Genomic DNA, 27,122 nt, shown 5'->3' on the forward strand with positions numbered 1-27,122 from the left:
AACTCTTAAGAATACTTTTTGCAGACTGAGGGGTTCGACTCCCAGCATCCACACAGCAGCTCCCAACCACCTACAACTCTGGTTCCAGGGTACCCAATACCCTCTTTTGACCTAGGCAGGCACACATGTAGTACACAGATATACATGCAAGCAAAAACTCATATTCATGAATATTAGATAAATCTAAAAGAATAATCGGCTAGAAAACATTTGAAATAAAAATAACTCAGTTCTAACAAGTTTATGAAAAATTACCTGTGTTTTTTAACTCTTATTGCCAATATTCCTTGTGCTTTCTTATTGTATTAGCCCTTTATCTAGAAAACTCTACTTTTTGTAGTTTGTACTCCTTAATAAAAACAAGCAGAGAGGAACAGCCTTAATAAAAAAAAAAAAAAAAAAGAGAGAGGAGCAGATAAAGTCACATAGTAATAGGAGTCATACCTAATGTATATATGGTACTGGGCCCAGTCCCTAGCATCCCAGCATCCACCACTCCACTCACACTCACACACAGACATACACATGCACACACATACCACATACAGACATACACAACAAACACACGCATACCACACCAAAAACCACACACAGACATACACATGCACACACATACCACATACAGACATACACAACAAACACACGCATACCACACCAAAAACCACACACAGACATACACATGCAAACATATATACTTACATACCACATACACATACACATGTACACACATACCACACAGACATACACAAACACATATACTCACACACAGATATACACAAACATACACACACCGCACACACATACACATGCACACACATACACATACCATACACAGATGTATACACACACATACCACATACATACAGACACATGCACATCACCCACACACACACAGAGCAGAGAGGGAGGAAGAGAGGGAGAGACAGAGAGCGACTGAATTTGCTTTCAAACAAACATGGGGACCCCTAACTTACATAGACCGTGTGTGTATGGTGATCCCATAGCATTCTTCTCTTGTTTTTCAGCACTGTCTTACCCTTAGAAGTTTTTGTTTCAGTTTGGTTTTTGAGGCAGGGGTAGCCTTGGCTGTCCTGGAACTCACTCTGTAGACCAGGCTGGCCTCCAACTCAAAGATCCACCTGCCTCTGCCTCCCAAATCCTGGGATTAAAGGCGTGCGCCACCACTGCCTGGCTCTGTTTATCATTGTAACATATGTGGATTCCAGCATATTAAATTAAAAACCTAATGGGAAATCATTATTCAGAAATGTTCTGATCCACCTGGCCTACTGCAGTGCAGCCATGGAGTCCAGACACTGCTAGTGTAAGAAGCAGCCAATGAGCTGGCATTTAACAAGAGTCACAATCTTGACTGCCCCGAGGAAGAGGAACCTGACAGGCAATGAAGAAAGTGGTAACAAAGTGTTGGCTTTGTCCTAGCACCAGGCTATTTTCCAGTGGCTCGCATGCACTTCAAGCTTTAGAAACTTGTCTGTACCAAGAGGCCCTCAGATAAGTAAAGTTACTTCATACCTTATGGCTTCAGTTATACATGTTCTTTTTAGGTTACTATTTATAGTGTTCCGAGTATTCCTGAAAGTTAACAGACCATAGATTTGGACAGTAAACTGTATGTCCAGAACTCTAAAATTGCCTGGTTTTACAAATCAGGAGCAAAATTAGGCTAACAGTTTTCCATTACTGTGGAAGATGAGATTTTAATGAGCACAGGTGTTTAAAGGATGAAGCTAAGCTAGGTTTTATTGTGACCACTGTGGTACTCAGTCCACAGTATCCAAGTCAGGCTTATAAAAGCCCTGCCTTACCAGCATTTTAGATGAGCAGAGTAAGGGCTTTCCTTACTCTGTAAGGTAACTAAGAATGCTTGTGTGCACCTATATGCCAACCATGTGTTTCAGTGTCTATAGAGGCAGTAAGACTGGGTAGGGGTGGGGCTGGAGAGATGGCTCAGCGGTTAAGAGCACTGGCTGTTCTTCCAGAGGACCCATGTTCAATTCCCAGCAACCACATGGCAGCTCACAACTGTCTATAAGTGCAGTTCCAGAGGATCTTACACCTTCTTTCAAGTCTCCACAAGCCAAAGCTGGGTGGTGGCGGCATGTGCCTTTAATCCCAGCACTTGGGAGGCAGAGGCAGCTGGATTTCTGTGAGTTCGAGGCCAGCCTGGTCTACAGAGCAAATTCCAGAACAGCCAAGGCTACACAGAGAAACTCTGACTCAAAAAACCAAAAAACAAACAAACAAACAAAAAAGTTTCCACAGGCCTGCATACTAGCCCTGGCTGGCCTAGAACTCAATATATAGAGCAGTGTGGCCTCCCCTCCTGAGTGCTAGGATTAAAGGAGTAACCCGCCATACCAGCCTAGCTCCCTACTTTTAAAACATACTCTTTGTGACTGTCCCTCCTTCCTGAGCCTCTGCTGTTTGTAGTCCATTTCTCTAAGACCACATGCAATTTTATTTTTATTCTTACATGAACTAGAAAATGAGGCTAGGTTCAAGACAGAGTCCACCTGTAGATACTGGGACACAGTAAAGCCTGAAAGTCCAGTTTTCTTAAAACTGCATTCATTTGTCTATGCATATGCCATGTATGTGTGGGGTCAGAAGACAGCCTGTAGGAGTTGTTTCTGTCTTTTCACTATGTGGGTCCCAGGGGACAAACGCAGGCCATCAGATTTGGCAGGAAGCACGTTTACAGGCTGAAACATCTTGCCAGGTCCCACAATTTTAACATAAGAGGTGGAGTTTGGTCATGTATTCAGTGCTAGGTAAGGTGCAACAGAGTGGCAAGTCTAAAAATACACCCATCCTGTCTATTCTTAGACTGTCCTTCCTCTAGATAGAAATACACAAGCACGAGTTTACTCACCCAATTCACTGTTTCCTGATAACAAAAATGAAAGAGTTTGCTCCATATTGTTCTCAACAGCCATACCTACCTCAGGATGTCACCTAAGAGTGACAGTCTCCTGGCCACAAGTACACTCGCTATTTCCATGATCTCTGTGGTTTCTCTCTCTGCATCACTGGAGCAGCCTGCCTCAGTCCTTCCCTTTGAAAATCTGAAGACTTTTGTGACTGCCCCTGGAAAGAAAAGGAGACAGATGAGTGAGAGTCACTAACAATGTGATCATAATTATTGTCATGGAGCTAGGGCACAGGACAGTTAAATGAAACCTTAACAGAGAGAGCATCAAAGATGCAAAAATGCTCCAAAGAGTTTTAAACAGTGTGTGTGTGTGTGTGTGTGTGTGTGTGTGTGTGTGTGTGTGTGTGTGTATGTATGCGCGGGCGTGCGCACGGGCGCACGAAAGGGGGTGCACATGAGTCAAAGTGCCCACAGAAGCCAGCAGCAAGCATCAGACCTGCTGACGCCGCTGGGCCTGCAGGTGGTTGTGAGCCACCTGGTGTGCATGCTGGGATCTAACCTGGTGGCTTTCGCAAGAGCAGTACATTCTCCTACCTCCTCAACTCTCTTTACCTTTACTGTCTTCTCTTCTTTCATTATACACTTGTTTCTATTTCTTCCTGCTCACTTATCTTAAACACACTTATTTTCTACAAAAACTCCTTAATTTTATTTACATCTATTTGTGTGTGTGTGTGGGTATGCATGTAGGCACACACATGTGGAAGCCAGAGGACAACTTACAGGGATCAGTTCTTCTCTTCTACCATAAGTGTGGGATGAACTCAGGTCATCAGATTTAGCAGAAAGTACCTGTACCTGCTGAGTCATCGCATCACCCCCAAAACTATTATTTATTGGCCTGGATCATTCATAAATAGAAACATGCATCTATCTATCTATCTATCTATCTATCTATCTATCTGTCTGTCTGTATCATCACATCTAGATATGTATTATCTTCCATTCTGTTGTCTGTAGCAACAACTTTGATATCTGTTATGGACCTGCATTAAAGTAAGCTTTGTGAAGACAAATGTCTTGATTTATAACACTTAATGGCCGAGTGTTTTGTACATAAGTAGAATAAAAAACAAAGTTGGAGATTCTTGAAGGGGGGTGGTGTCCTGATAGCAGTGGCAGTAGTATTACTAAGTTTTAAGGAACAAAATTAGGACCTATTTGTGCTGATGGAAAGAAGACAAATGGTAGAAGTTGAACTCAGGGATGTACTAGGAAGGACACAGCTTTGAAAAAATGGTTCTTAGCACACAGAGGTACACAACTAACCAACCAGCCAACCCCGGACCTTTAATTTGTTTAGTATTAGACAACTCCAACATACTCGTGTCTTGAGTGTGTAGTTACATACATGTGTATAATACAGTTTTATATAAAATGCATTTCAGTGTCAGAAGGTTGAAACACAACAGACAATACAAATAAAAGTTAAAACTTCTCTTTCTTCCTGCAAGATAATCTTTTATGGGTTTTGTTTCTATTTATAAATGAAATGATTTAGTTTTGATAAAATGTCAAGAAAATGTTAGGACATAAAACCTTGAGTTGTTCCTTTAGCCAAATCACGGGAATTTGGGGGTTTGACTGGCTGGCATCAACATGTTTACTTGGCTGGAAGGAAAAAGAGACCAGTTGAAAATTATCTCAAAATGCCTCCATCTCTTCTTGCTAAGTCTCAGTTTAGTCAGTTTACCTCCTGTCTTTTCCAGGAGGTGTAAGGGCGGTGCTCCCCTGCTAACCTGGCCTCACCACTCCTGAATGTTACTGAAGAGAGGACCACCTACAGCTTTGGTACACATTAACTGCCACTGAGCTTTGTATGCAAAGAACCAGAACAGAGGAACAAAAGAAAGTTAGCTTCTAGGATGCCAAGCACCCAGCAAACACAGGCAGCAACTGAGCTTTTAATCCCTGCACAAATTGCTAAGTATTAACAATCAGTTAAGGAAAATGGTTATTACCACATTGATTTTTTTCCAACAATATTTTTATTGAGTATTCTCTATTTGCTAGGCAGGTGTGCACTATGAATACAATGGGGAAAAATCACAGTAAGCAAAAATGACTTTTCTTATTATAGTGTAGTTAGTGGGCATATATTAGTCAAAGAGACACATAAAAATAAAATTATAATCATGTTAAATGTTTCAACATAAACAGACACATTTATGTTTTCTTCCAAGTGTCTATGGATCAGGATATCTAGATATGGGTGATTTTAAAAAAAAGATTAAAAAAAAAGATTAACTCTAAAAACTGCACTATCAGTGAGACTATTACTGTATACAGAATTAAAATTATATAAGCAAGTCAGATATCTTGGCACATGCCTGCAATCCTGGCCCTTGGGAGGCTGAGGCAAGAAAGCTCTTGCAAATTTAGGTCTAGCCTTTTCTATACAGTTAATTCTAGGCCAGCCTGGGCTAGTGTGAGAAGCTGTCTTTAAAAACATACCTCATAGCCAGGTATAGTGGCGCACGCCTTTAATCCCGGCACTTGGGAGGCAGAGGCAGGTAGATTGCTGTGAGTTGGAGGCCAGCCTTGGTCTACAAAGGGAGTCCAGGACAGCCAAGGCTACACAGAGAGACTCTGTCTCGAAAAAACAAACAAACAAACAAAAAACCCCAACCCAAACTAAACAAAAAACATACCTCATAAAACCAAAATGAAATTAAGTAAACATAATTGCAAAATCAAACTCTACCCAACCCCAACGGATACATCTGTAACATACTCCTGCAGCTAAAGCTCGGGAACACTGGGGAAGGGGGAGAACTTCTGAGAGCCAGAGGATCAGGGAGTGTGCTGTGAGACTGTCTCCTAGCAACGTCAGCAGGTACACTCATAAAGTCTCACCAACATGACTGCATAAGCATGAGCTGACCAAGGAGGACACTAGCAGACACACCCATGAGTTCTCAACCTGCACAAGGAACTACAGGAAACTAAGGCATGCAGAGAATCTGTCTTTTCCAAAGAGGAGCACATCAACTCATAATCCAGTACCAACTGTCAGCCCTGAAACCATATACACAAGTGACATGATATAGACCGAACAGGTTGTATTTAGACATATATGTAAATATATATGCATATAACAACAATTCATGAAAAAGGGAACCATGAATTTAAATGAGAGCAAGAAGGGACATATGGGAGGGTTTGCAGGGAGAAAAAGGGAAGAGAGGAATGGTGTGATTATAATCTTGAGAAAAGAAAAAAGAAACTCTGTGAAAGGACCATATAGGTATTCGTGCAACACTGGACTACACAGTCATTAATTATACTATTGATAAATACAAATGTATTAAAAACATAAACTCTAAATAAAGACAATGTATAATCCTAAGCTACCTCCATATTTCTATGTCTTCACATAAATTATCAATAAACGAACTTAGATTCTTACTGGATCTAGTATGTAAGCTATAGTGAGAAGATCCAGGTCTTTGAAACACGTGAGAATGAAAGCACCATACTTAATCTGCTACAGGCTCTCTCCTCTCTGAGGCTCCTCCACTTAAGCCCCCACCACATCCACACTGTTCTTATATTCTGTATGTCCGCTCTCCATTTTCTCCAGTCCCCAAAGCTGGTGAGACCGGATAAGAAGTGTATTTTTGCATGCTCTACTACCAAAACACTTTTTTTTTTTTCATTTTTAAAGAGATGAAGCAGAATGGTTAGGTGTGGGCACTTTACTATGTTGCTCAGCAGTGTTAGCACAAAGATCACCAGAGCATTACATGCTTTGTGAGGAGAAAGATGGTATGTAAGGCTGAAAAAAAGCATCCACAAAGTAAAGGGGACTTTCAGGGAATAATTTAAACAAACTGGGTAAAAGTAGAGATTTGTCCATATTTAAATACTACTGCTAATTTCTCACTGCTGAAGTTCTCCAGCAGAATTGTTCCTGGGGGGTTGTGGGGGTAATGGACAGGTGGCTCAGCAGTTTAGAACAGTGGCTGCTACTCCAGAGGACCCAGGTTCAATTCCCAGCACCCACATGGCAGCTCATACCTGTCTATAACTCCAGGTCCTGGGCTTCTGACACCCTTACATATAGGCAAAACACCAGTGAACATAAGAGAAATTAAGAAAAAATTTAAAAAGAATTGCTCCTGACTTAAACATAATTCTGTTACAATGCAAGCCTGCATAAAATAACAAAGTCCATTCCTCATTTCCAAGATCAAACCTTTAGTGTTGTGACACAAATAAAACCTCGAAGTGTCCAACTCCAAGTACCAGCGACGGGGCCGGAGCTCTGCCCTCACTTTCCCATGGCTCCTCCGCAGCACTCCAAAGCTAGATGTCATGTAGCAAAGGGTGAAGGCAGCAGCCCTTCCTGCAACCACAGCATCCTAAAGCGCATGCCCTCTGCTGGCTAGGATACAGATGAAGAATGCTATCCTTCAACTCTTAGAAGGGACTATTCTAGAAGAAATCCTAGATTTGTGGACAGTTTCAGAATAAGCCCTGAAGCAATTCTGAAATTACAAGAGAAAAGTTCTCTGTGTAGTTTTCAGTAGCTCCAGCAGTCTAAGCTAGGCCTGCCCCTCTTAGACACTGCCTCTTCCCTTCCGGCCCTCTCACATAGCCCCTCCTAACCCAGACAATAAGTTCTTACTCTTAACGGGACTAAAGCTAAATCTAGGGACAATGAATCCCTCTCCCCCAAAGAGAAGTGCAACCAAGGCCTGAAATTCAGTGCAAACTGGCACTTGATGTTATTTTCCTCCCGAGTGCCTGTAGATAACCTCCTACAACAAGCAAGGAGCAGCTCTCTGAGGAAGTGCATCTCTTCTGAAGCCCACCTGAGTTTAAGCTTTTCTAAATTTGGAGTCACTCTATGGTTTCCAGGCCAAGAGTATATTCAAACTTTAATTTAAAAAGACCCGAGAAACAATACATAACAGTGCTTGCCACGTAAGTCTGATGACCTAAATCCAATCCCCAGAACAAGTCCACAAAGCTGTCTTCTGACATGCAAGTGCACGCCTTCTCGCATACTCACACCTCTCACTTCTATAAAGGTTACTCAGGATTCTGTTCATATTCTGAGGGAAAGCAACAATCCACATCTGTAAAGCAACAAACACAACATGCCAACTACGATGCAGTGATGGAAAGGGAACAAATCTAAAATCACGGCAAAACAAATGGCTGAGACGATCAAGGATTGAGGCCTCTCACATTCATGTCTTTCCACAACAGAGGCCATGACTTTTAAGTTGGAATTAACTTAGGCTCTAGAAAAACCGTATGTTCTTACCAAACTCAATCTAGGGATTCTGCACATAAGGAAAGAGGAAGGAATCCTGAGCAAAGGAACTGAAGGAATGCTGAGGAGCAGGTGGAAGCTGGCTCCGCTCCTGTCTCTGTTGAGCCAGGTTACACACTGCTGACAAAGGAATGGCAGGACACTGGAACAGTGCAGAAAACCAGAGGCCTGAGCTCCCTCACCCACCAAGCACCTCAGTCTCCTTCTGGAGCTCCACTTCCAGACGCACCTGTAGGGAGCCGACACAAGCCATAGAAAGAACTCAACAGAAGATTAACATCTTCACTTCACACGCAGGCAGCACAGGGCAGCCCGGTACCACCTCCTGTTCTGACGAGTGGTTCTGGAGAAGGAGAGCTGCAGGTGGGGGTGGGGGGGTAGGGCCTGGTAGTGGGAGGTGGGGGGGGGGAGGGGGGTGGACGCCAGCGCAGCAGTTCACTAGGTTTAGTTTCCTTTGAAGCTCAAATGTGTGTGGTGTCAAGATAAACATCCAGAAAGAAGCATAAGATGAATACATTTATTCCAAAAATTAACACATTAAAAATGGAGTTAAACTTGTCCAAGCCAACTTCATACATTCTTTAATCTTTTATTAAACAAAATGTACAACCCAAAACATCACACTACGGCGGTAATAACTTGGGTAAGGAGAGGTAGAGGGTTACATCTATGTTTGTGGAACAGAGAGTAAGTCCAATCCCAATTTCAGAGCTTCTAGAGTCCACAACAGAAATGGCGGATAAACAATTTAACATAAAATGTTACTGGACCACAATATAATGAGCAAAGGCCATTTTAAAATAACAAGTGACCTCAGAAACACAAATACTTCTGGTTCTGGGCCAGGAATAAGCCTTACCGGTTTGCTGTCTTCCAAAACTGGGTCTGCTAGTTTTTCTTTCATTTGCAAACAAGTCTGTAGGTAACTAGGACCCTTTGGAGCAAAGGCAACAAAGGAAGGAAGGACAGGGCTAGCATGCCAAGGAGGGAAGCTCCGCAGCAAGCCAAAGGCTCCCGGTGCCCCACTGCTAACAGTGTTAAGGCAGGCCCATCTGAGTGAATGCGAGCCTACGGGGGAGCACTTCAGCAAGCTTTCTCCCAGGGATCCATCAGCTGGAGGTATACAACACAGTGACTGAAGCCAGCGGTTTCCCTCCCCACTCACATTCCAGAAATGGTAGCCTCAAAGCCAAAATCAAAGCACACTTTGTGGTGAACCAGATAGACATTGACTTTAATGACAAAGAGAAAATAATTCGGCCAAAAACTTTAAAAATTAACAGAAAAATTTTTTTTTACAGATTGTAGAGAAGTTGTTAGGACTTATCTGTCTAGTATTTTAAAGGGAAAGGAGTGGGAGGGGTGGGGGCAGAGACATTTTTTTTAGCTCCCATGAACATTTACTGTGACGGTTCCACTAGTCTTGGATCAGCTGGGGTCCAATTGCTAAAACCCAATGATTCATCCATTCAGGTAGCCCTGGCTGTTACAGTCATGAACACCGGACCTTGTGTGCTCTGGGATGACGTCAACTGCAGCTTCTTGTTCAGGCATTTCCTGAGGGCCCATATTGCCTCCAACTACCTGATCCCTTGAGGGGGACCCTGAGGTTGGAGTTTTTACCAAATTCAAAGCACTGTCATTGTCCTCGCTTACTTGAGGAACTGCTACCTCTGAGACAGAGATATTCAGAATTTCTAGTGGTGGCGATCCCATCTCCAAGGAACTACACTTAAGGAAGTCATCTGGCTCAGAGAGTGGAGAAAATGGTTTCTCTTTTGGAACTCCAGATGTCCGTGTGACAAAATCAACAAGGTCTGGAAGGCAGGGAGACGGTCCAAGGCCTGCAGGGCTGACTGCTGTGGATTCCATTCTGAGCAAGTCTTTCTGCAGTTGTGAAGTTTCTTTTACTTCCTCACACAACATCCCCCCAGCCAACAGATCAAGGGCCTGCTGTGTCCTCTCACCTCCTAAGTCTCGGTCAACATTTCCCATAGGGTGTCCAGGTTCCAAACAGCTAGAGGTGATTCTTCCATTTCTGGAGTTAGATGAGCTACGTTCACCTTCTGTTTGAAAATTAAGCACCAAAGTCTTGGGAGATTCTAATGAAAACCCAGAAAAAGATGGTATTGGATCAAAGTCACTGGGACTGGAAGGATTACACATTACAGATAACCCAGAATTTTCTTCACACATTTTCTGTGGCAGGGCAGTTGGTGACCTTCGTGTTTGTTCTATCTGAGTACAGCAGATATCAGCACGCACATCCCCCAGATTCCTTGGGGCAGCAAGCCCCTCTTCTTTTAAGCGTGCAGCTTCAACGTCTTCCCAAGCTTTGCTTTCTGTTGTCACTGTTAGTCGTGGACAGGTATTTTGCAGCTCCACAGCTTCCACTCCTGGTTTCTTTGGGCTCTCCCAAGTCTCTGGTCTCTTTAAACACATACCTGATGCGGCTGGGGGCAGCAGAAGTAATTCAGGCACATCTTCTGGACTCTGGAGCAACGGTGGAAATGAGTCTGGTTTTGCCCTTTTGGAAGAGAAAGACTGACTCAATTCAGTGACTCCTTTAGTTGTATTTTCACGTCCTATCATCACTTCCCTAGACTGCTGCGCCTCACTGGTTGACAGTTGGGGTTGTCCTATTTCTCCTTCCCATGCGTCTCCGTTGCCATGGTTCACATTAGAGTCTTCTATGCTGTGGAGCCCAGTGCTGGTGCCTGCTCCTTCTTCAGCTGCTACCTTTCCTTTTACTTCAGGGTCTCTCCCCTCTTGGCTTTCTCTACAATCCTCAGACTGACACGGCTCTTGAGTCTTGTTCTGGTTCTCTATGAGATTAATTTCTACCAACGTCTGAGGTCCCTTGGTATGACAGAGTGTATCTGACAGATGAGAAGCTGAGTCTGTACCAAGTGGCCCCGGCTCTCCCACGTCAAGTTTGATTTTCCCCTCTAGAGGTCTGTCCTTATCAGTGTTATTCTGGAAGGAACCAGAAGTCCATATGGCCAAAGTGTCTGTCTTTTGGGTAACCATTTCATAAGGCCTATTTTGGTATAATCTTGTCAGAGGCTGTAGGAAGCTATAGCTGCTGTCTCTGCTTTTGGGGTCTATATGATCTACAACGGACCATTTCCCTATGGACACCAGTCCTTTTGAAATGGGATTGTCAAGTTTGCTGATTACAGGAGGAGTGACCAAGCCACTATCTGCAGGCAGGCCCTCTGGGGACACACCACTGTTCAGATCAGAAGTGGTGGAGATATCTGAACTTCCCGTCCTAGAGAGGCCGTTGTTTTCCCCATTGGCTAGCGGACTACTACTCAGCTTAGTCTCATGGGCCCCCTTTCCACCACTACTGTAAAATATGTCATACAGGTCCTTAGCATTGGCTGTGGCTAAGCATGAGTTTCGTTTTTCTAATTTTTTGGCCTGTTCACTGAATACACTTGAGAGGGGTGGTGGAGGCCGTACTAACATAGAGATTAGGGTCTGGTCCCGGTCACTCTCACTCACCCCAGGAGCTGTCTCATCAGAAGGAATGGCAGCTGGTTGTTCTGTGGCCATGAAGGTCACAGGCAACCCTGGCTTTAAAATGTTAGGACCTTGAAAGCCAAGACTGAGAGTCCGAGATAAACCTGAAGTGGATTTTACTGGAGTTAAGACAACATTTGCTTGAGCAGGAGAGGGGGCAGATAGATGAGGTATAACCAGAGGTGGTGGAGGTGGAGGTGGAGGTGGTGGTGGCGGCGGTGGTGGTTGCAGTAGAGCCAACATTTGCTCAGGTACGTGGGATGACTCGTTCTTTTCAGCCAGCTCCACTTTTTCCTCTGGAGACCCTTTCAGAACCACTTCTTCCCCTCCAAAAGCTTTGGAGATGATATCTGGAGGCAAGAGAAGATCCGAGGATGATTCTTTAACCACAGGCAGAGGCTTGGCAGAGGTCCCAGAGGACTTGATAGACAGAAAGGTGTTCAGAGGAGCAGGCTTGCTCACGGGGGCTGAACCTGACTTGCGGAGTATTGTGGATGGGATAGGCAGGTTGGGTCGGATCTTAGTCTGCGTTGAAGTTGTAACAACAGGTGTCCAGGGGCTGGTATGTGCAACAACGGTTTTCCCAGAAAGCTTGATTTTGATGGGCTTTGCCTTTCCAACTTCAGTTTTTCCATCATCTTTGTCCTTACTGTTTTCCACAGTATCTTCCTTAGGGGTACTTGGAGCCACCACTGAACTTTTTTCTTCTTCTTTTTCTGGCTTCTTCCAACTGAACTTCCCAAAAGAAAATGCTATTGATGATTCCTTCTTTACCTCTTCTTTTACTTGAAGTTTGGGGCTAGCATTTGTTTTAATTTCACCTTTCTCAGGGGAATTCCCACCCTCAGAGAGTTGGTCCTCTACCTCTCCAGAGGCTTTGTCATCTTCCTTTGCTTCTTTCACAGTTTTTGCCTTTTTTTCTATCTTCTCCTCCTTTGGCTTCTCACTAAGTTTGCGCTTTAGCTCATTTTGCCGTCGTCGCTCTGTCTCCAGGACGACAGCCAAGCCAGCTTGGCGGTCTAGATTTCTTCGTTCTTCATATAATGGGTTTTCTTCCACATATTTCTGGAAAGGGAAAAGTAAATTGTCAAATTGATATATGAGAGAAAATCTTGGCCTTTGCTACAACTCATTAAGAATAAATCACTAGGACAGTCTTTTCAACAATTAGGACGGACAACTTCCTAGTGTTAGATGGATGTGAAATGTTGGCAGCTTTCTGATAGTTGACAAGGTCAAAGGAATTAGTACAGAAAAGTGGGGAGCTCCGCATCCAGGTACATCCAAGACCAACCTTGTATTTCTCATTGTGCTGGTGACCCTTCACATGTTGCTCTCCAGAAATTGGATCCCCCAAAAATTCCTCACACAGTTGGCAGTAAAATCCAGTGATGGGAATCAGAAATTCAGAGCCTGAAATAAATAGAAAAGAGGAAGGAAGCCCTTTCCATCAAGGCTGCCAGAAACCAAAGGCAAATCCCATCACTCTTTTGCAGTAAGATGACCATATCCACTTTGGAGTTAGAGGTGGCACTTAGATGAATGCCAAGGGCATACTTTTTCTAACCTACGGCTTTTCCTCTATACAACTACTCTTTTCCCTGCTTGGGAACACTGCCTAGCCTGGCTAAGTCGGTAGCACTTATGCCAGATCCACTCCTTATGCTTTAACAAGCACCAAGCATCTTAAAAGAGATTTGGAAATCATGGTCCCCAACCTACTCATGTGCACAAGGAGAGCTCTCGTGCTCTCAGCATCTCTCTAAACAGATGCAGTAGGAGCACTGAGTACTTGAAAGGCAAGAAACAAAAACTTAAAGACACTTCTCACCTTATTTCATAAAAAACACTTGAAAATGTTTTACAGATGTTAGCTGAGAAGGCAGGAAAGGAGGAAACTTACCTTTCGCAGGAACAGTTATCTTGTCAGTCCGCTTTACAGTGTCTTGCTTAGCCTCACTCTGGGTCTTTGAAGCCCAAGGTCTGTTGTAGGGATCCAGTGTCTATTTGCAAGAGGCAGAGGCGCTCACACAACAGCACTAAAATCTCAATGACCCACTTTTCTCTTTTTCTTCCCCTAAATATCAGACCAGGGAACCAGCAGTCCTTAGCTACCCACCCCCACCCATCAACTCTGCCAACTGTTTAAACGGAATCACCTGTGGAAAAGGTAAAAACATGTTAGCTCAAGTACTAGAAACAGATAAAGAAAAATTCTGGTACTCAAGGAATCAAAAGAGACAGAAGTCTCACTTACACTTGTATGGTGGTTAGTTATGGTAGGTCCCCTGGACTGAGCCTGGGGTGGCATCTCCTTTGTGGTTATCTCTTGGCTCTTCATATTGAGGCTCCTGCCCATTTGAGATTGTTTCATTTTCCAGCTTTGGAATGCAGACGGGAGGGGCATGAAGAGCGACAGTGGAAACGACAGTGCTCAGGATACCTACCTGCGTGTGCTTCTTATTGTGCATATGGGTGAAGAAGTCGAACATGGTCCCACAGATGGTGTTGCAGTCTTTGCACCAGTGACTGCCAGCATCATAATACTCATAAACAGCAGCAGGCTGATCAGACTGCTTAGGAGTTGGCTGGAGGCTCTCAGTAGAATGAGGGTTCTTAATACAGGACTTTTCATTTACGCTTGACTCCTAGAGAGAAAAACTTACACTTATGAAAATATTCAAGGCAGTCTAGATTTATCTACTCTCAAAAAAGCAGGTGGTGACAATCACAGGAACTATGACCATATGTCTAGTGTCCGAAATAAAAAGCTATGCAAGACGGGGAGAATCTTAATAGAACCTGTACTCAAAGCTGAGGGAAATGAAGTAGGCCCTTTCCTAGTTCTTCCACATCAACAACATAACTACTAGGGTCAGCGAGGTGGCTTTTAAGAGTACTGGTTGCTCTTGTAGAGAGGACCAGGGATCAATTCCAGTCTCCACATGGTGCCTCACAACTGCCTGTAACTGCATGCAGACAAAAATACCCATGCACATAAAAAATAGAATCTTTCAAAAATACATAGCTACTTATAAATCCTAAAATTTCTCTTGAAGAATACCAAGATCAGATAGGGTCAAGGAGATTGCTCAGCTTAAGCCCAATGATCTGAGTTTGATTTCCAGAATCTGTGTAAAAAGTTAGATCTGGTGTCAAGTATTTGTAATCCCAGCCCTCCTAGGGTGATATGGAAGGTAAAGCCATGAGAAATGCCTGGAAACTCATAGGCCAGCTAGTCTATAAATCAAAGGACAGCAGAAACATCAAGAGAGACCCTGCCTCAAAAACAAAGTGGAAGGAGATAGGTGACTCTTCAAAGTTGTTCTCTTTCCTCCTCACATGTGCTATCTCACACACACACCTCAGCAAAACGTAATTATGCATGTATATACATTATAAACTTATGTATATTACACACACACACACACATATATAATTGGGGGGTTCGAGACAGGGTTTCTCTGTGTAGCCTTAGCTGTCCTGACTTGCTTTGGAAACTCAGAGAGATCTGCCTGCCTCTGCCTCCTAAGTGCTGGGATTATAGGTATGCACCACCATTCCCAGCTTATATATGTAATTTTAAAAAATTATTTTCTTTATTTTTTAAATAATTTATTCAGGTTCATCCGATTGTTATCCCCTCATTTGTATCTTCCCATTCTCCACCTCCCTCCCTATTTTACCCTACTCCTGTCCCCTAGGCCTGTGACAGAAGGGGACCTCCTCCCCCACGATATGGCCACAGTCTATCAGGTCTCATCTGGATAGCCTGCTTCCCCTTCTTCTGAGTGTCACCAGCCTCCCCACCAAGGGGAAGTGGTCAAATAAGGGGCACCAGATATATGTGTTAAAGGGGAAGTGATCAAATAAGGGGCACCAGATACATGTGTTAAAGGGGAAGTGGTCAAATAAGGGGCACCAGATATATGTGTTACTTTTGAAGAGAATATTCAAGATTGTGGGAAGATTTGACTGTCTCTGAGGAAGGAAAGCGGAGAACGATGGTCAGGAGTCATTTCACTATACCCTTTAGTAGATGCTCAATGTCTTACCTGTGCAAATAAATAGGTTAAATTTAAAAATCAAAATGATAACAAGAAAGAGAAACAAAATATAAAAGGCAGTTAACAGGTTAAGAATATGAAGAAAGGGCTGGAGAGATGGCTCAAAGGTTAAAAGACCTCTTCCAGAGGTCCTGAGTTCAATTCCCAGCAACTACGTGGTGGCCTGTGTTTGGTGATCAGAGGGCAACTTCTGGAGTCAGCTCTTGCCTTCTACCTTATGAAGACAAGATCTCTTCTGTGGCTATGATGTATATTCTCGTCTAGGTGGCCCTCTAGCTTCTGGCTCTTTCTTCTGTGTCTGCCCGGTTCATCTTAGAAGTGCTGGATTTATAGATACTAATCCTACCTTTTACAGGCTCTGAGGCCTGAGTTCAAGTTACCTAGCTTGTGTAGTAAGTTCTTCTGCCTGCTGAGCAATCTCCTGTCCCAAGTAGTAAGCTATCAATAATAAATGTTTAATTTGTGTGAATTAGTCACTAGCTTGGGACAAAGGCATTTAGGAAATGAGAATTTGGGTTAGATGAACTAAGGTGAACAAGAAAGAAGAGAGGCCTGCAGTGAGGCCGAGAGGTAGGTCAGGCAGTATCACAATCACCAGCCGTGTGTAGAGAGGATTAGGAGGATGTTGTAGCACTGCGTGTGGTGGTGCAGGCCTTAAACCCAGGGATGTCTGTGAGACCTTCTTTCAAAAAATATATTTGAAAACCTCAAAAACAAAACAAAACAAACAAACAAAAACCAACAAAAAAACAACCTTCTACAGCAGTCCATAGGGCACAAAAATAGCCAAAAAGTTGGATCATTACCTTGTTGCTGGAGGAACTGCTTGAGGGTGACAACTCCTTTTCTGGGCTTTTAGATTGTTCTCCTTTTTCAGGCTTCTCTGTGGACTCTTTACTGTCATTTGAAGATTTCAGAGATTTGTCAAAGATGTCAATTCCCAGGATCTGGGCCACTTTGTCCAGTTCAGACTGCTTCTTTTCTGCTTCTTCTGTCTCTTTGTGTAGCTCTGCAATGTCCTTCATAATGCTGTCCTGAAGCCGACTCACCTCCATCAGAAGTGGGTCTTTGTGACCATCCTTCTCCCTTCGCTTCTTCCGCAACATCTCCCCTGAATGGTCAAATATTTACCAAACGAAATCCAAGGAAGACAACTAAGAAAATTCGTTTTTTATATTTGTAAGTAATAATCTACAGAGCTGTATGGTTATAAAATCATTTCCAACAAAAAAATTAAAGGCAAGTAAGATTCTCTTTCCATAGGGGGCTGGCTTGGGAGAAGTGTAACAGTAAGGTACAGTGCCTATGGTCACATGTGCATGCACATCCTACTGGAGGTCAAAGGGTAACAGTAAAGGTATTCTCTTGCACAAGGGACTCAGCTAAGGCTCTAGGAATAGGGCTCAGGAGCTCTGCAAATGCTCCACGTGACACATGCACATTTGAATGCATATGTCTCCTAAACAGAGTATTTGATTTTATTTAACTTAAGAACACATCACCTGCCAGGTGTGGTGGCACACGCCTGTAATCCTAGCACTCAGGAGGCAGAGGCAGGCAGATGTCTATGAATTTGAGGCCAACCTGATCTATAAAGTGAATCCAGGACAGCCAGGGCTACACAGAAAAACCCAGTCTAGAAAAAATAAAATAAACCAACCAAACAAACAAAAAATGCTAGCCTGGTCTACAAAGTAAATTCCAGGACAACCAGGGCTGTTATACACAGAAACCCTGTCTTGAATAAGAAACAAAGAAACAAAACAAAAAAGCAAAAATAAAAGGAGTAGAGGGTAATAGAATAAAAAGGTATCACAGAACATTTTGGGCTAAAAAGAAAGCTCTTAAAAAGTGAAGAAGGAACATCTCAATCAAAAAGACACTACAAGTCAACTCAAAGTAGCTCCCATTAGCTAAATTTGGAAAAATCAGGGCAAGGGTTAAAGTTCCTTATTAAAATAGAAACCTCACTACATAGAAGGAATAACAAAATTAGAAAAATCACTTAACACCCATAAAGCAAGTTCCGCAGGCTACAAACAGTAACCAACCTGGTGGGAAGAAGCTTCAGAGCATCTTTACCACAGTCTCCGAGATTTCCTCTCAAAGACACTCCTGACATGAACTTGGCATTGCTTTTGTCATAGTGTTGCCAAAAAAAAAAAAAAAAATCCAAACTCAATCATAAACATCAGACAAACTAAAATTAAGAGATATTCTATAAGTATCTAAAATACCAAGGAAGAAAGTCTCAGGCAGTATTGTTATTAAAAGTTAGTAAAAGACTAAAAGACTGTGACAACTGAATGTGATAAATAATATTTTAATTTTTTCTATAAAGGACAATTATAAAACAAGTGGTAAAATATAAATAAGATATATAGTACAATTAATTTCCTAATTTAAAAAATCTGCGTGTGTGCGTGTCTGACTCTGTGTGTGCCTATGGTCACATGTGCACACACATCCTACTGGAGGTCAAAGGGTAACCTTGGGTGTAAGTCCTCACCTTCTATTTTGCTTAAGATAGGACTTCACCTGCTGCTGCGCACACTAGGCATCTGAATGCTCGGATTGTAAAGCACGGCATCATCTCTGACTTGCTGGGATTATAGAGCATGGCATCATCTCTGACTTGCTGGGATTATAGAGCATGGCATCATCTCTAACTTGCTGGGATTATAGAGCATGGCATCATCTCTGACTTGCTGGGATTATAGAGCATGGCATCATCTCTGACTTGCTGGGATTATAGAGCATGGCATCATCTCTGACTTGCTGGGATTATAGAGCATGGCATCATCTCTGACTTGCTGGGATTATAGAGCATGGCATCATCTCTGACTTGCTGGGATTGTAGAGCATGACATCATCTCTGACTTGCTGGGATTGTAGAGCATGGCATCATCTCTGACTTGCTGGGATTGTAGAGCATGGCATCATCTCTGACTTGCTGGGATTGTAGAGCATGACATCATCTCTAACTTGCTGGGATTGTAGAGCATGACATCATCTCTGACTTGCTGGGATTGTAGAGCATGACATCATCTCTGACTTGCTGGGATTGTAGAGCATGGCATCATCTCTAACTTGCTAGGATTGTAGAGCATGACATCATCTCTAACTTGCTGGGATTGTAGAGCATGGCATCATCTCTAACTTGCTGGGATTGTAGAGCATGGCATCATCTCTGACTTGTGTGTGTTCTGAGACTCTAAACTCAGGTCTTAAAGCTTGCACAGCAAGCGCTCTACCCGAGCCATCACCCTAGCCCTATGTTTTTAGTTTTCATTAGTGTATTGTGTACTTGAATTCTTGTTAGGAAATATATACTGAAGTTCTCAAAGGTATTGTACCTATAACCTATTTTAAAAGAGTTCAGGAAAAAGTACACAGTCAGTGCCAGGCATGGTGCACACCTTTAATCCCAGCACTCAGGAGGGAGAGACAGGGATCTCTAAGTTTGAGGCCAGCATGGTCTACAGAGTGAGTTCCAGGAGAGCTGTGGCTACACAGAGAAACCTTGTCTCAACACAATAACAACAAATTACACACTCAAATACAAAGAGAGCAAGAGAGAGGGGGAAGAAGAGAAAGAGAGAACAAGAACAGAAATATGGTAAAATGTTAATTTGAGAGGATTCTTTGCATGGCTACTGCAACTTTTCTCTAGGTTTATGGCCAAATTGTCTTCACTGATCCTGTTGAGGTACCAATACCTCTTCACTTAGGTCTACTACTCAACAAGGCAGCCATACAAGGAGTTTCTGATACCTTGTTTTTTTGTTTTGTTTTCCCAGAGCTAAGGACCGAACCCAGGGCCTTGCGCTTGCTAGGCAGGTGCTCTGCCACTGAGCTAAATCCCCAACCTCCCCCATCCCTCCAATACCTTGTTGTTTATGAAGCCGCTCCAACTCAGTCCTGAGATAAAACATTTTCTTCTGCCGGGCTTCCTGGTCGGTTTTCAATTTTTCCCTCTCTTCAATAACCTACAGAGTACAAAATGGAAAGAGAATGTGATCTGAAGTTCCCGGTATAGGGTGGAAAGGCAGGGGGAGGGGGAGAAAAAGAAAAACTACACCTGTGTTAAAGATTCTATAAGGTGACACAGCTGAAATTCAAGATTATGGAGAGTAAAAATGTTGAAGACCAGAGCCAAACTATTTTAAGCTAGTTTTACTCCCTTTGAAAGTCAACTCTAGCCCACACCTGTGGACTATCTGACCTAACATCCTGTAACTACCAAAACCATACAATGTATTCTAACAGACCAAAAGTTATCATAAATTCAAAAGCTAAGAACATCACTGAAACCAGGCAGTGGTGGCACACACACCTTTAATCCCAGAACTCAGGAGCAGAGGCAGGCAGATCTCTGAATTCAAGGCCAGTCAGGTTTACAGAGTGAGTTCCAGGACAACTAGGGATACACAGAGAAACTGTGTCTTGAAAAACCAAAAAAGGGCTGCTGAGATGGTTCAGGGGTTAAGAGCACTGTTGCTCTTCCAGAGGTCCTGAGTTCAATTGCCAGCAACCACATGGTGGCTCACAACTATCCATAATGTGATCTGGTGCCCCCTTCTGGCCTGCAGGTGTACATGCTGGCATAACACTGTATACATAATAATAAATAAATCTTTAAAAAAATTTAAAAAGACCATCACTGAACACTATCTGCAGCAGTTTCCCTCCTTAGCTGTAACTGTCTTATTTATGTCCCCCTACCAATGAATTCTGTACATATTTTTATAACTTACTTTGTTTTGCAACTAATAAAAATCGCACATAATGCTGGGTGGTGGTGTAGGCCTTTAATTCTAGCACTCGGGAAGAAGGCAGATCTGTATGAGTCTGAGGCTAGCCTAGTCTACAAAGCAAGTTCCAGGACAGCCAAGACAAAACAAGAAAAACAAAAACAAAACTCCAGAAACACAGTGGAATGTGTTATCTGTGTTCCTGGGGCATGGAACATTTAGTTACAATATAAATTATTATTATTCCCTTTAAAAACTGTGTTTTTGTGTTGACAGGAGTCCCTCAGATTCTAAAATCTTCTTTTTCTATTTAGTTCTTATGCTGGTATCTTAAAGCCCAGTGTAGTGGCATGCACCTCTAAATCTAAGCACTCAGTGGGCTTTTGCAAAAAGACTGCTCTAAGTACAAGATCAGCCTAGTCTCCATAGTAAGCTCCAGGAAAGCCAGGGCCACAGAGCAAGACCTAGTCTCAAAACAAAACACCTTCACCCAAAGTTCAAATGCCTACACACATAGAATCTTTATAGCCAAAATGATTTTTCATTCAGATACAAGTTTAAGACCAGAATTTTATCTTTTTCTTCAGAGCTATACTACCAAGAAAGATTTTGAGCAGGAAGTACCTAAAGCCACTGACATCACCATTGGATAGTAATGCTGAACCCAGATGGGTAAACATGAAGAAAGGGACTGAAATGTGGATCTGAGTGACTTGTATTAGCTGTATTATATATTTCATGTTATTTAAGCTTTCTCTATTTTAGTAGGGAAAGTGATTAACTATCTTGGGGCTAGAGATGCTTAGCAGTTAAGAGCATGTACTGCTCTTGCAGAGGACCTGAGTTCAGTTCCCAGCACCCACATCAGGCGGCTCACAACTGTCTGTAACTCTAATTCCAGGGCATCCCACACCTCGTCTGGACCCGCATTCACATGTGCACAAGTCCATATACAAACAGGAACATATATAACTAATTAAAAATAAATCTAGGGGCTGGAGAGATGACTTAGTGGTTAAGAACACTGACTGCTCTTCTAGAAAACATGGGCCCTATCTACTGCAACACCCACATCAGGCAGCTCACAACTGCCTGTCACTCTACAGTGTCTGAGAATCTGAAGCACTCTTCTGGTTTCTGCAATACCAGGCATGAATATAATGCACGGGTATATATACAGACAAAACACTCACACACATAAAATAAATTAATTCTTAAATTAAAAACAAAAGGAGTCTTTGAAAAACAACAAACAAAAAACTCACCCAAAGTCATACAAGTCAGAATAAATTTAAAATACAGATACAGATTGCAATATGGTGGCACAAGCATTTCTCAGAACTCAGGAGGCAGAGGCAGGTGGATCCTTTGAGTTTGAGGCTAATCTAGTCTACACAGTGAGTTCTAGGCCAGCCAGGGCTACATAGCAAGACCTTGGTCTCAAAACAAACAAAAACAGATATAGCTGTCATCAATTTTATGATCTTTTAGCCATGTTACTACCAGCTAACAAAAGAAAAAAAAAAAGCAAATACTACTTGTCTTTAATAGGCAGATGAGAAAAGGCATGCATCATCAGCCCTGACACTAGTAAGGCTCTTTAAAAAGTGCTCATTGATGGAGAGGTGGCTCATGGTTAAAAGCACTGTCTGCTCTTCCAGAGATCCTGAGTTCAATTCCCAGCAATCACATGGTGGCTCACAACCATCTATAATGGGATCTGATGCTCTCTTCTGGCACCTAAGCATATATACAGAGAACTCTTATATAAATAAATAAATCAGTATTACCCTCAAACTGATTTTTCTAACACACTTGCCAGTGGTAGTGCTCACCTTTAATCCCGTTACTCAAGAGGCAGCGGCAGAGGCAGGCAGATCTCTGTAAGTTTGATGCTAGCCTGGTCTACACAGTGAGTTCCAGAACAACTAGGACTACACAGAGAAACCCTGTCTTGAAAAAACCAGAGAGAGAGAGAGAGAGAGAGAGAGAGAGAGAGAGAGAGAGAGAGAAGATTAAGTTTCTATAAAATGGGAAAAGATGAGACTATAAGATGCTTCCAGGTTCCCAGCTTCTCCATCAGCATCTTCAGACATTCATTAGACAGAGAAATTAAAAAGGTTAGACACCACAGCAGGACCTAATGGTCAGACTTCTTGTTTGGCTATAATTACAAAACATGGGAAGCTCAAAGGGTAAGGATGTAAACCTCCCAAAAAAAGTAAAAGGACTTACAAATTTACACACACACACACACACACACACACACACCCTCTCTAAAAACAGGTACAAACTACCAAGTTGAAATAGAAAATTCAGGCATGAAATGCCCAAAGCTGATAACTCACCTTCTGCTTCTGGGAGGCACGGTTCTTCTCGTTAGAGATCTTCTCTGGGTTGTATCTTACAAGTGATGGAATGGACACCCGAACAGGAACTCGCCTAACAGACACTGAGCCTAGCACTGATAGGCCTTGTTTGGGCTTTGCAGGAGTCACAGTGGGGATCACACGAAGATTAGGACGACTACGAGTAGCTTGCTTGGTTGCTGGTATTAGCCTGTGTGCCTCAGGTAAAGGGTGGCTCGATGGTTGAGAGGCAGGGTACATGGGCCACCTTGATGCTGCATACGTCATGTACTGCCGGTAAGCATCAAAGGAAGCAGAGGGAATGACAGGTCCCTGGTAGTTTGGTGCTATCCGAGCTGCAGCAAACTGAGGGGCCCTTGGTATATGAAACTGAGATAAAGAAGCAGAGTGCGGAAGTCTAATCGGGGTAGCTGGGGCTGAGGGCAGCATGCACCTAACAGCAACAGATGACTGAAACCCACCACCAACTGCCTCTGGTCCTGAAACGTGACCCACTGGATGGTCAGACTTTAGGAACGGAGGGCTGTTTTTTGTGAGCAGGTAAGGATCCACTGGGGAGGCTGGGTGTGGATGGGGTACTTCTGGGGAGTGAGTATTGCTGTGATGTGCCTCCCTACTCTCCAGACTGTGAGGGTCTGATGAGTGCCCATCATTTGTGAAACTGTGGTCAACTGAGGAACATCGGTCAGCAGATGAGTGTCGGTCAGTAGACGAACGTCGGTCAGCAGACAAACGTCGGTCAGCTAAGGAGCGGGATGAAGACTTCTTGCCATGAAGTCGTTCCTGGGTACGTGCAGCCAATTGACTAATTTCTGCTACTCCGATATCCAGTCCTATGGTCTGAAGCAAGTCATGAATCTTGGCATATTCTGGATTGCTCTCTTCTAGTGATTCTAGCTTTATGGCTGGAGTCGAAGGCAGAGAGCTTGCCTTTTGTCTCACACCTTTACTCTCAGGGTCCCTGAGGGACTTAAGTGGAGAGTCTGGTTTTATATCCTCCTCTTCATCCCCATAGAGAAATTTCTCCTCATCCTCAATATCAGGGAAGCTACGTCGTCTTTTCTCCTGTGTACTGGTAGGATCTGCCAACATGCTTAGAATTCGAGAAAAGCCACTGCCATCTTGACTAGCTCTCTCATGGGGCAGTAAGAAGTCTGTATGCTGTTCACGTCCCTCAGCCTTCAAATCCAGTTTTTCTTTATAGCACAGAAAACTGTCAGCTTTTTCACCGTTGTCTTTAGGTATCTCACGGAGAGGACCCCACTGGTACAGGTTAGCCTGAGCGTCCTTCAGGTCAGGCTCCACTGTGGTTCCCTTGTTTTCCATCTCTGAAGCAAAAGCAGCAACACCACCTAGAGGAAGAGGTGGATGTTCAGGATAGAGAGGGCGATCCTGGCTGGAGCTGGTCCCACTGGAAAAGCTCTCAAGCTGCAAACACAAACACGCTGATTTAGCACCTATGAGGAACCGCAGAGCACTTAGCAATTGAGATAAACGTTCCTTGAATAGGGGAGAGTCATATATATATAAAGAAAAGTGGTCTTAGCTAAGCTCTAGAAACAAGTCCCCTCTTCAGTGGTCTCTGCCCGAGCAAGGAGAAAGAGGAACAGAATAGACTGAGTGCTCTGGATCTTTACCCACGTGCTTCATTCTTTACCAAAGAATTAGAATGTAAAAGGATTTCAGACATCTTCTTTGGCTTATTTTCCTTTTATATTTTAAGATCCGTATTTAGTATTTAGTGACTATATGGACACACATGAGCACAGTATGTGTTGGAGAGCTATGCGACCATACGGCATACATGAGCATGATGTTGGAAAGAGGGAAGGTGTGTGAATATATGGGCACACATGAGCACTGTGTGTGAGAGAGTGAAACGGGGGAGGTGTGAATATATGGGCACACATGAGCACTGTGTGTGAGAGAGAGTGAAACAGGGGATGTGTGAATATATGGGCACACATGAGCACTCTGTGTGAGAGAGAGTAAAACGGGGGATGTGTGAATATATGGGCACACATGAGCACTCTGTGTGAGAGAGAGTAAAACGGGGGATGTGTGAATATATGGGCACACATGAGCACTGTGTGTGAGAGAGAGTGAAACAGGGGATGTGTGAATATATGGGCACACATGAGCACTCTGTGTGAGAGAGAGTAAAACGGGGGATGTGTGAATATATGGGCACACATGAGCACTCTGTGTGAGAGAGAGACGGGGAAGGTGTGAATATATGGGCACACATGAGCACTCTGTGTGAGAGAGAGACGGGGAAGGTGTGAATATATGGGCACACATGAGCACTCTGTGTGAGAGAGAGACGGAGAAGGTGTGAATATATGGGCACACATGAGCCCTGTATGAATTTTCAGGAGTTAGGTCCTGGGAATCAAACTCAGGTCATCAGACTTGTCCTCAGCTCTGCTGCTGAGGGTTTAACTATGTAGAGCTCAGCCTCACCTCAACTCTCAATGTGCTCTAACAGGCCTTGACCTTGGAAGCCTCATACATCAGCTTCTCAGCGGCTAAGATTATAGGTGTGTACCATCCAACCCAACTTGTTTTGTCTATTGATGACCAAAATATAACATCCTCCCACCCCCCCACCCCACCTCACCCCACCCCACACACACCCAAGTACGACTACTCTGAAAACAGAAAACTCTAGAACTTTAAGAAGCCTCCCCTTGTTTCTCTAAGTCTTCAGTACTTGCTCAGAAGCCTTTAGCCAAACTATAGTCTTGCCTGACCATCTTTTCTTTTTTTTTTGGTTTTTGTTTTTCAAGACAGGGTCTCTCTGTGTAGCCTTGGCTGTCCTGGACTCGCTTTGTAGACCAGGCTGACCTCGAACTCACAGCAATCTGCCTGCCTCTGACTCGCAAGTGCTGGGATTAAAGGCGTGCGCCGCCACACTTGGCTGACCATAGGAAGGAAAAACAATGTCAAGGTCAGCAGTGGTGTGACTTGTTTAAAATTTACACTGGAAGTTGATGGTTCCAAAATCATAATCATTTCATTTTAATCTAATGTTCTACAACTCTTATGTTGTCTTCTTCTAAAGAGATGAAGACATCACGGTTATCTTCTCTTGCTCTTCATTTCTAAAAAATCCTCAATCAAATATTCCATATAGGGCTATTCAGTTTAAGGGGGGGGAAAAGGCAGAGAGATACTCTCCAAAATGTATTTAGAAAATAATGTAGCAACAGAAGCCCTTGTTGATAAACACTATGAGCCTACAGTTTGCTCTGGGGATCGTAGAAGGCATAATGGTGCTAGTACAGCAATGTTACACAGACACTAATAGTCTAATACACTAATACAGTCCCCAGCAAAGTATCAGGACTTAGGACATTCGAGGGACTACTAAGAGAAATGCAACAGAGACCTGCAACGAAGGCTTCGTGTCCACTTCAATTCGTTTCTTCAGAATGGATTTCTTGGGCATCACAGGCACTTCCTCAGGGCGATGCAAAGAATATCCTGGCTCCCCTGTTGTTAGGACACCTGACAACCCAGGGATGGTGGAACAGCCAGCCTGATCAGCATCAACACCCACCAGCTCCTGATTCAAGCTTCTATTCTGTTCCTCCTCTTCCTCTCGCTTTCTCCTGGCAAGGTCCAGTTCTCGAAACTCAGGGTCTAGAAAGCTAGGGCTGCTTCTTCGCTGTCGATAACTGCGAGTCCCAGATGTAAAACTTGAGTGATCTCCTATGCCATGCATCTTCTCTGTGTCATCGTAACGGGGCCTTTTAGCCTCCCGGCTTCTTTCCTCAGATCGTGTGGAGTAGGAGGAGCTTTTGAGTTTGTCTCTGTTCCGCTCTGCTCCCCTCAGCAGCTCATCATGACAACTGACATGGGGACCGTATTCAGATCGATGCAGAAAAGCTTCTCTTGGTCGGTAGTCTTCATCAGGTTGTCCCAAGAAGGGACTGAGTGGCCCCGCCTCCCGAGCAATGTACCGTTCAAGGCCCCGTGAACACTGGGAGCTTCGAGTAAAGACGGAATCATCCGTCAGATCATTCCTGAGGAAAGAGACAAGCATCACTGACTTGAAGAGAGAAAGGCCAGACAAAAGAAGGGGACAAAAAAAAAAAATGCTTAAAGCAAAAGTAAATAATCATGAAATCCAAAGGCAGATTACACATGGAACATTTCCTTTCC

At 43.4% G+C, this 27,122-nt stretch overlaps 1 protein-coding gene across 2 annotated transcripts in view; it reads right to left on the reverse strand.

Moving 5' to 3' along the window:
- The window catches only part of ZNF318 (zinc finger protein 318), a 39,207-nt gene that overhangs the window by 251 nt on the left and 11,834 nt on the right, over positions 1–27,122 (reverse strand). The window contains exons 3-11 of one of the 2 annotated variants that reach the window (XM_084755038.1): positions 26,347–26,983; positions 22,935–24,383; positions 19,722–19,821; positions 16,639–16,943; positions 14,213–14,413; positions 13,669–13,768; positions 13,060–13,178; positions 12,630–12,830; positions 2,964–3,108 (exon numbers count right to left, since the gene is read on the reverse strand). In XM_084755038.1, coding sequence (XP_084611164.1) covers positions 3,013–3,108; positions 12,630–12,830; positions 13,060–13,178; positions 13,669–13,768; positions 14,213–14,413; positions 16,639–16,943; positions 19,722–19,821; positions 22,935–24,383; positions 26,347–26,983 — 3,208 coding nt within the window. In that variant the 3' untranslated portion in view covers positions 2,964–3,012. Of the gene's footprint in view, positions 1–2,963; positions 3,109–8,740; positions 12,831–13,059; positions 13,179–13,668; positions 13,769–14,212; positions 14,414–16,638; positions 16,944–19,721; positions 19,822–22,934; positions 24,384–26,346; positions 26,984–27,122 lie in introns of those variants that run through there. The other variant, XM_084755037.1, reaches the window with a different exon arrangement.

This window comes from Acomys minous (assembly GCF_964271855.1).
Source record: "Acomys minous genome assembly, chromosome: 13".
NCBI classification, from domain to species: Eukaryota; Metazoa; Chordata; class Mammalia; order Rodentia; family Muridae; genus Acomys; species Acomys minous.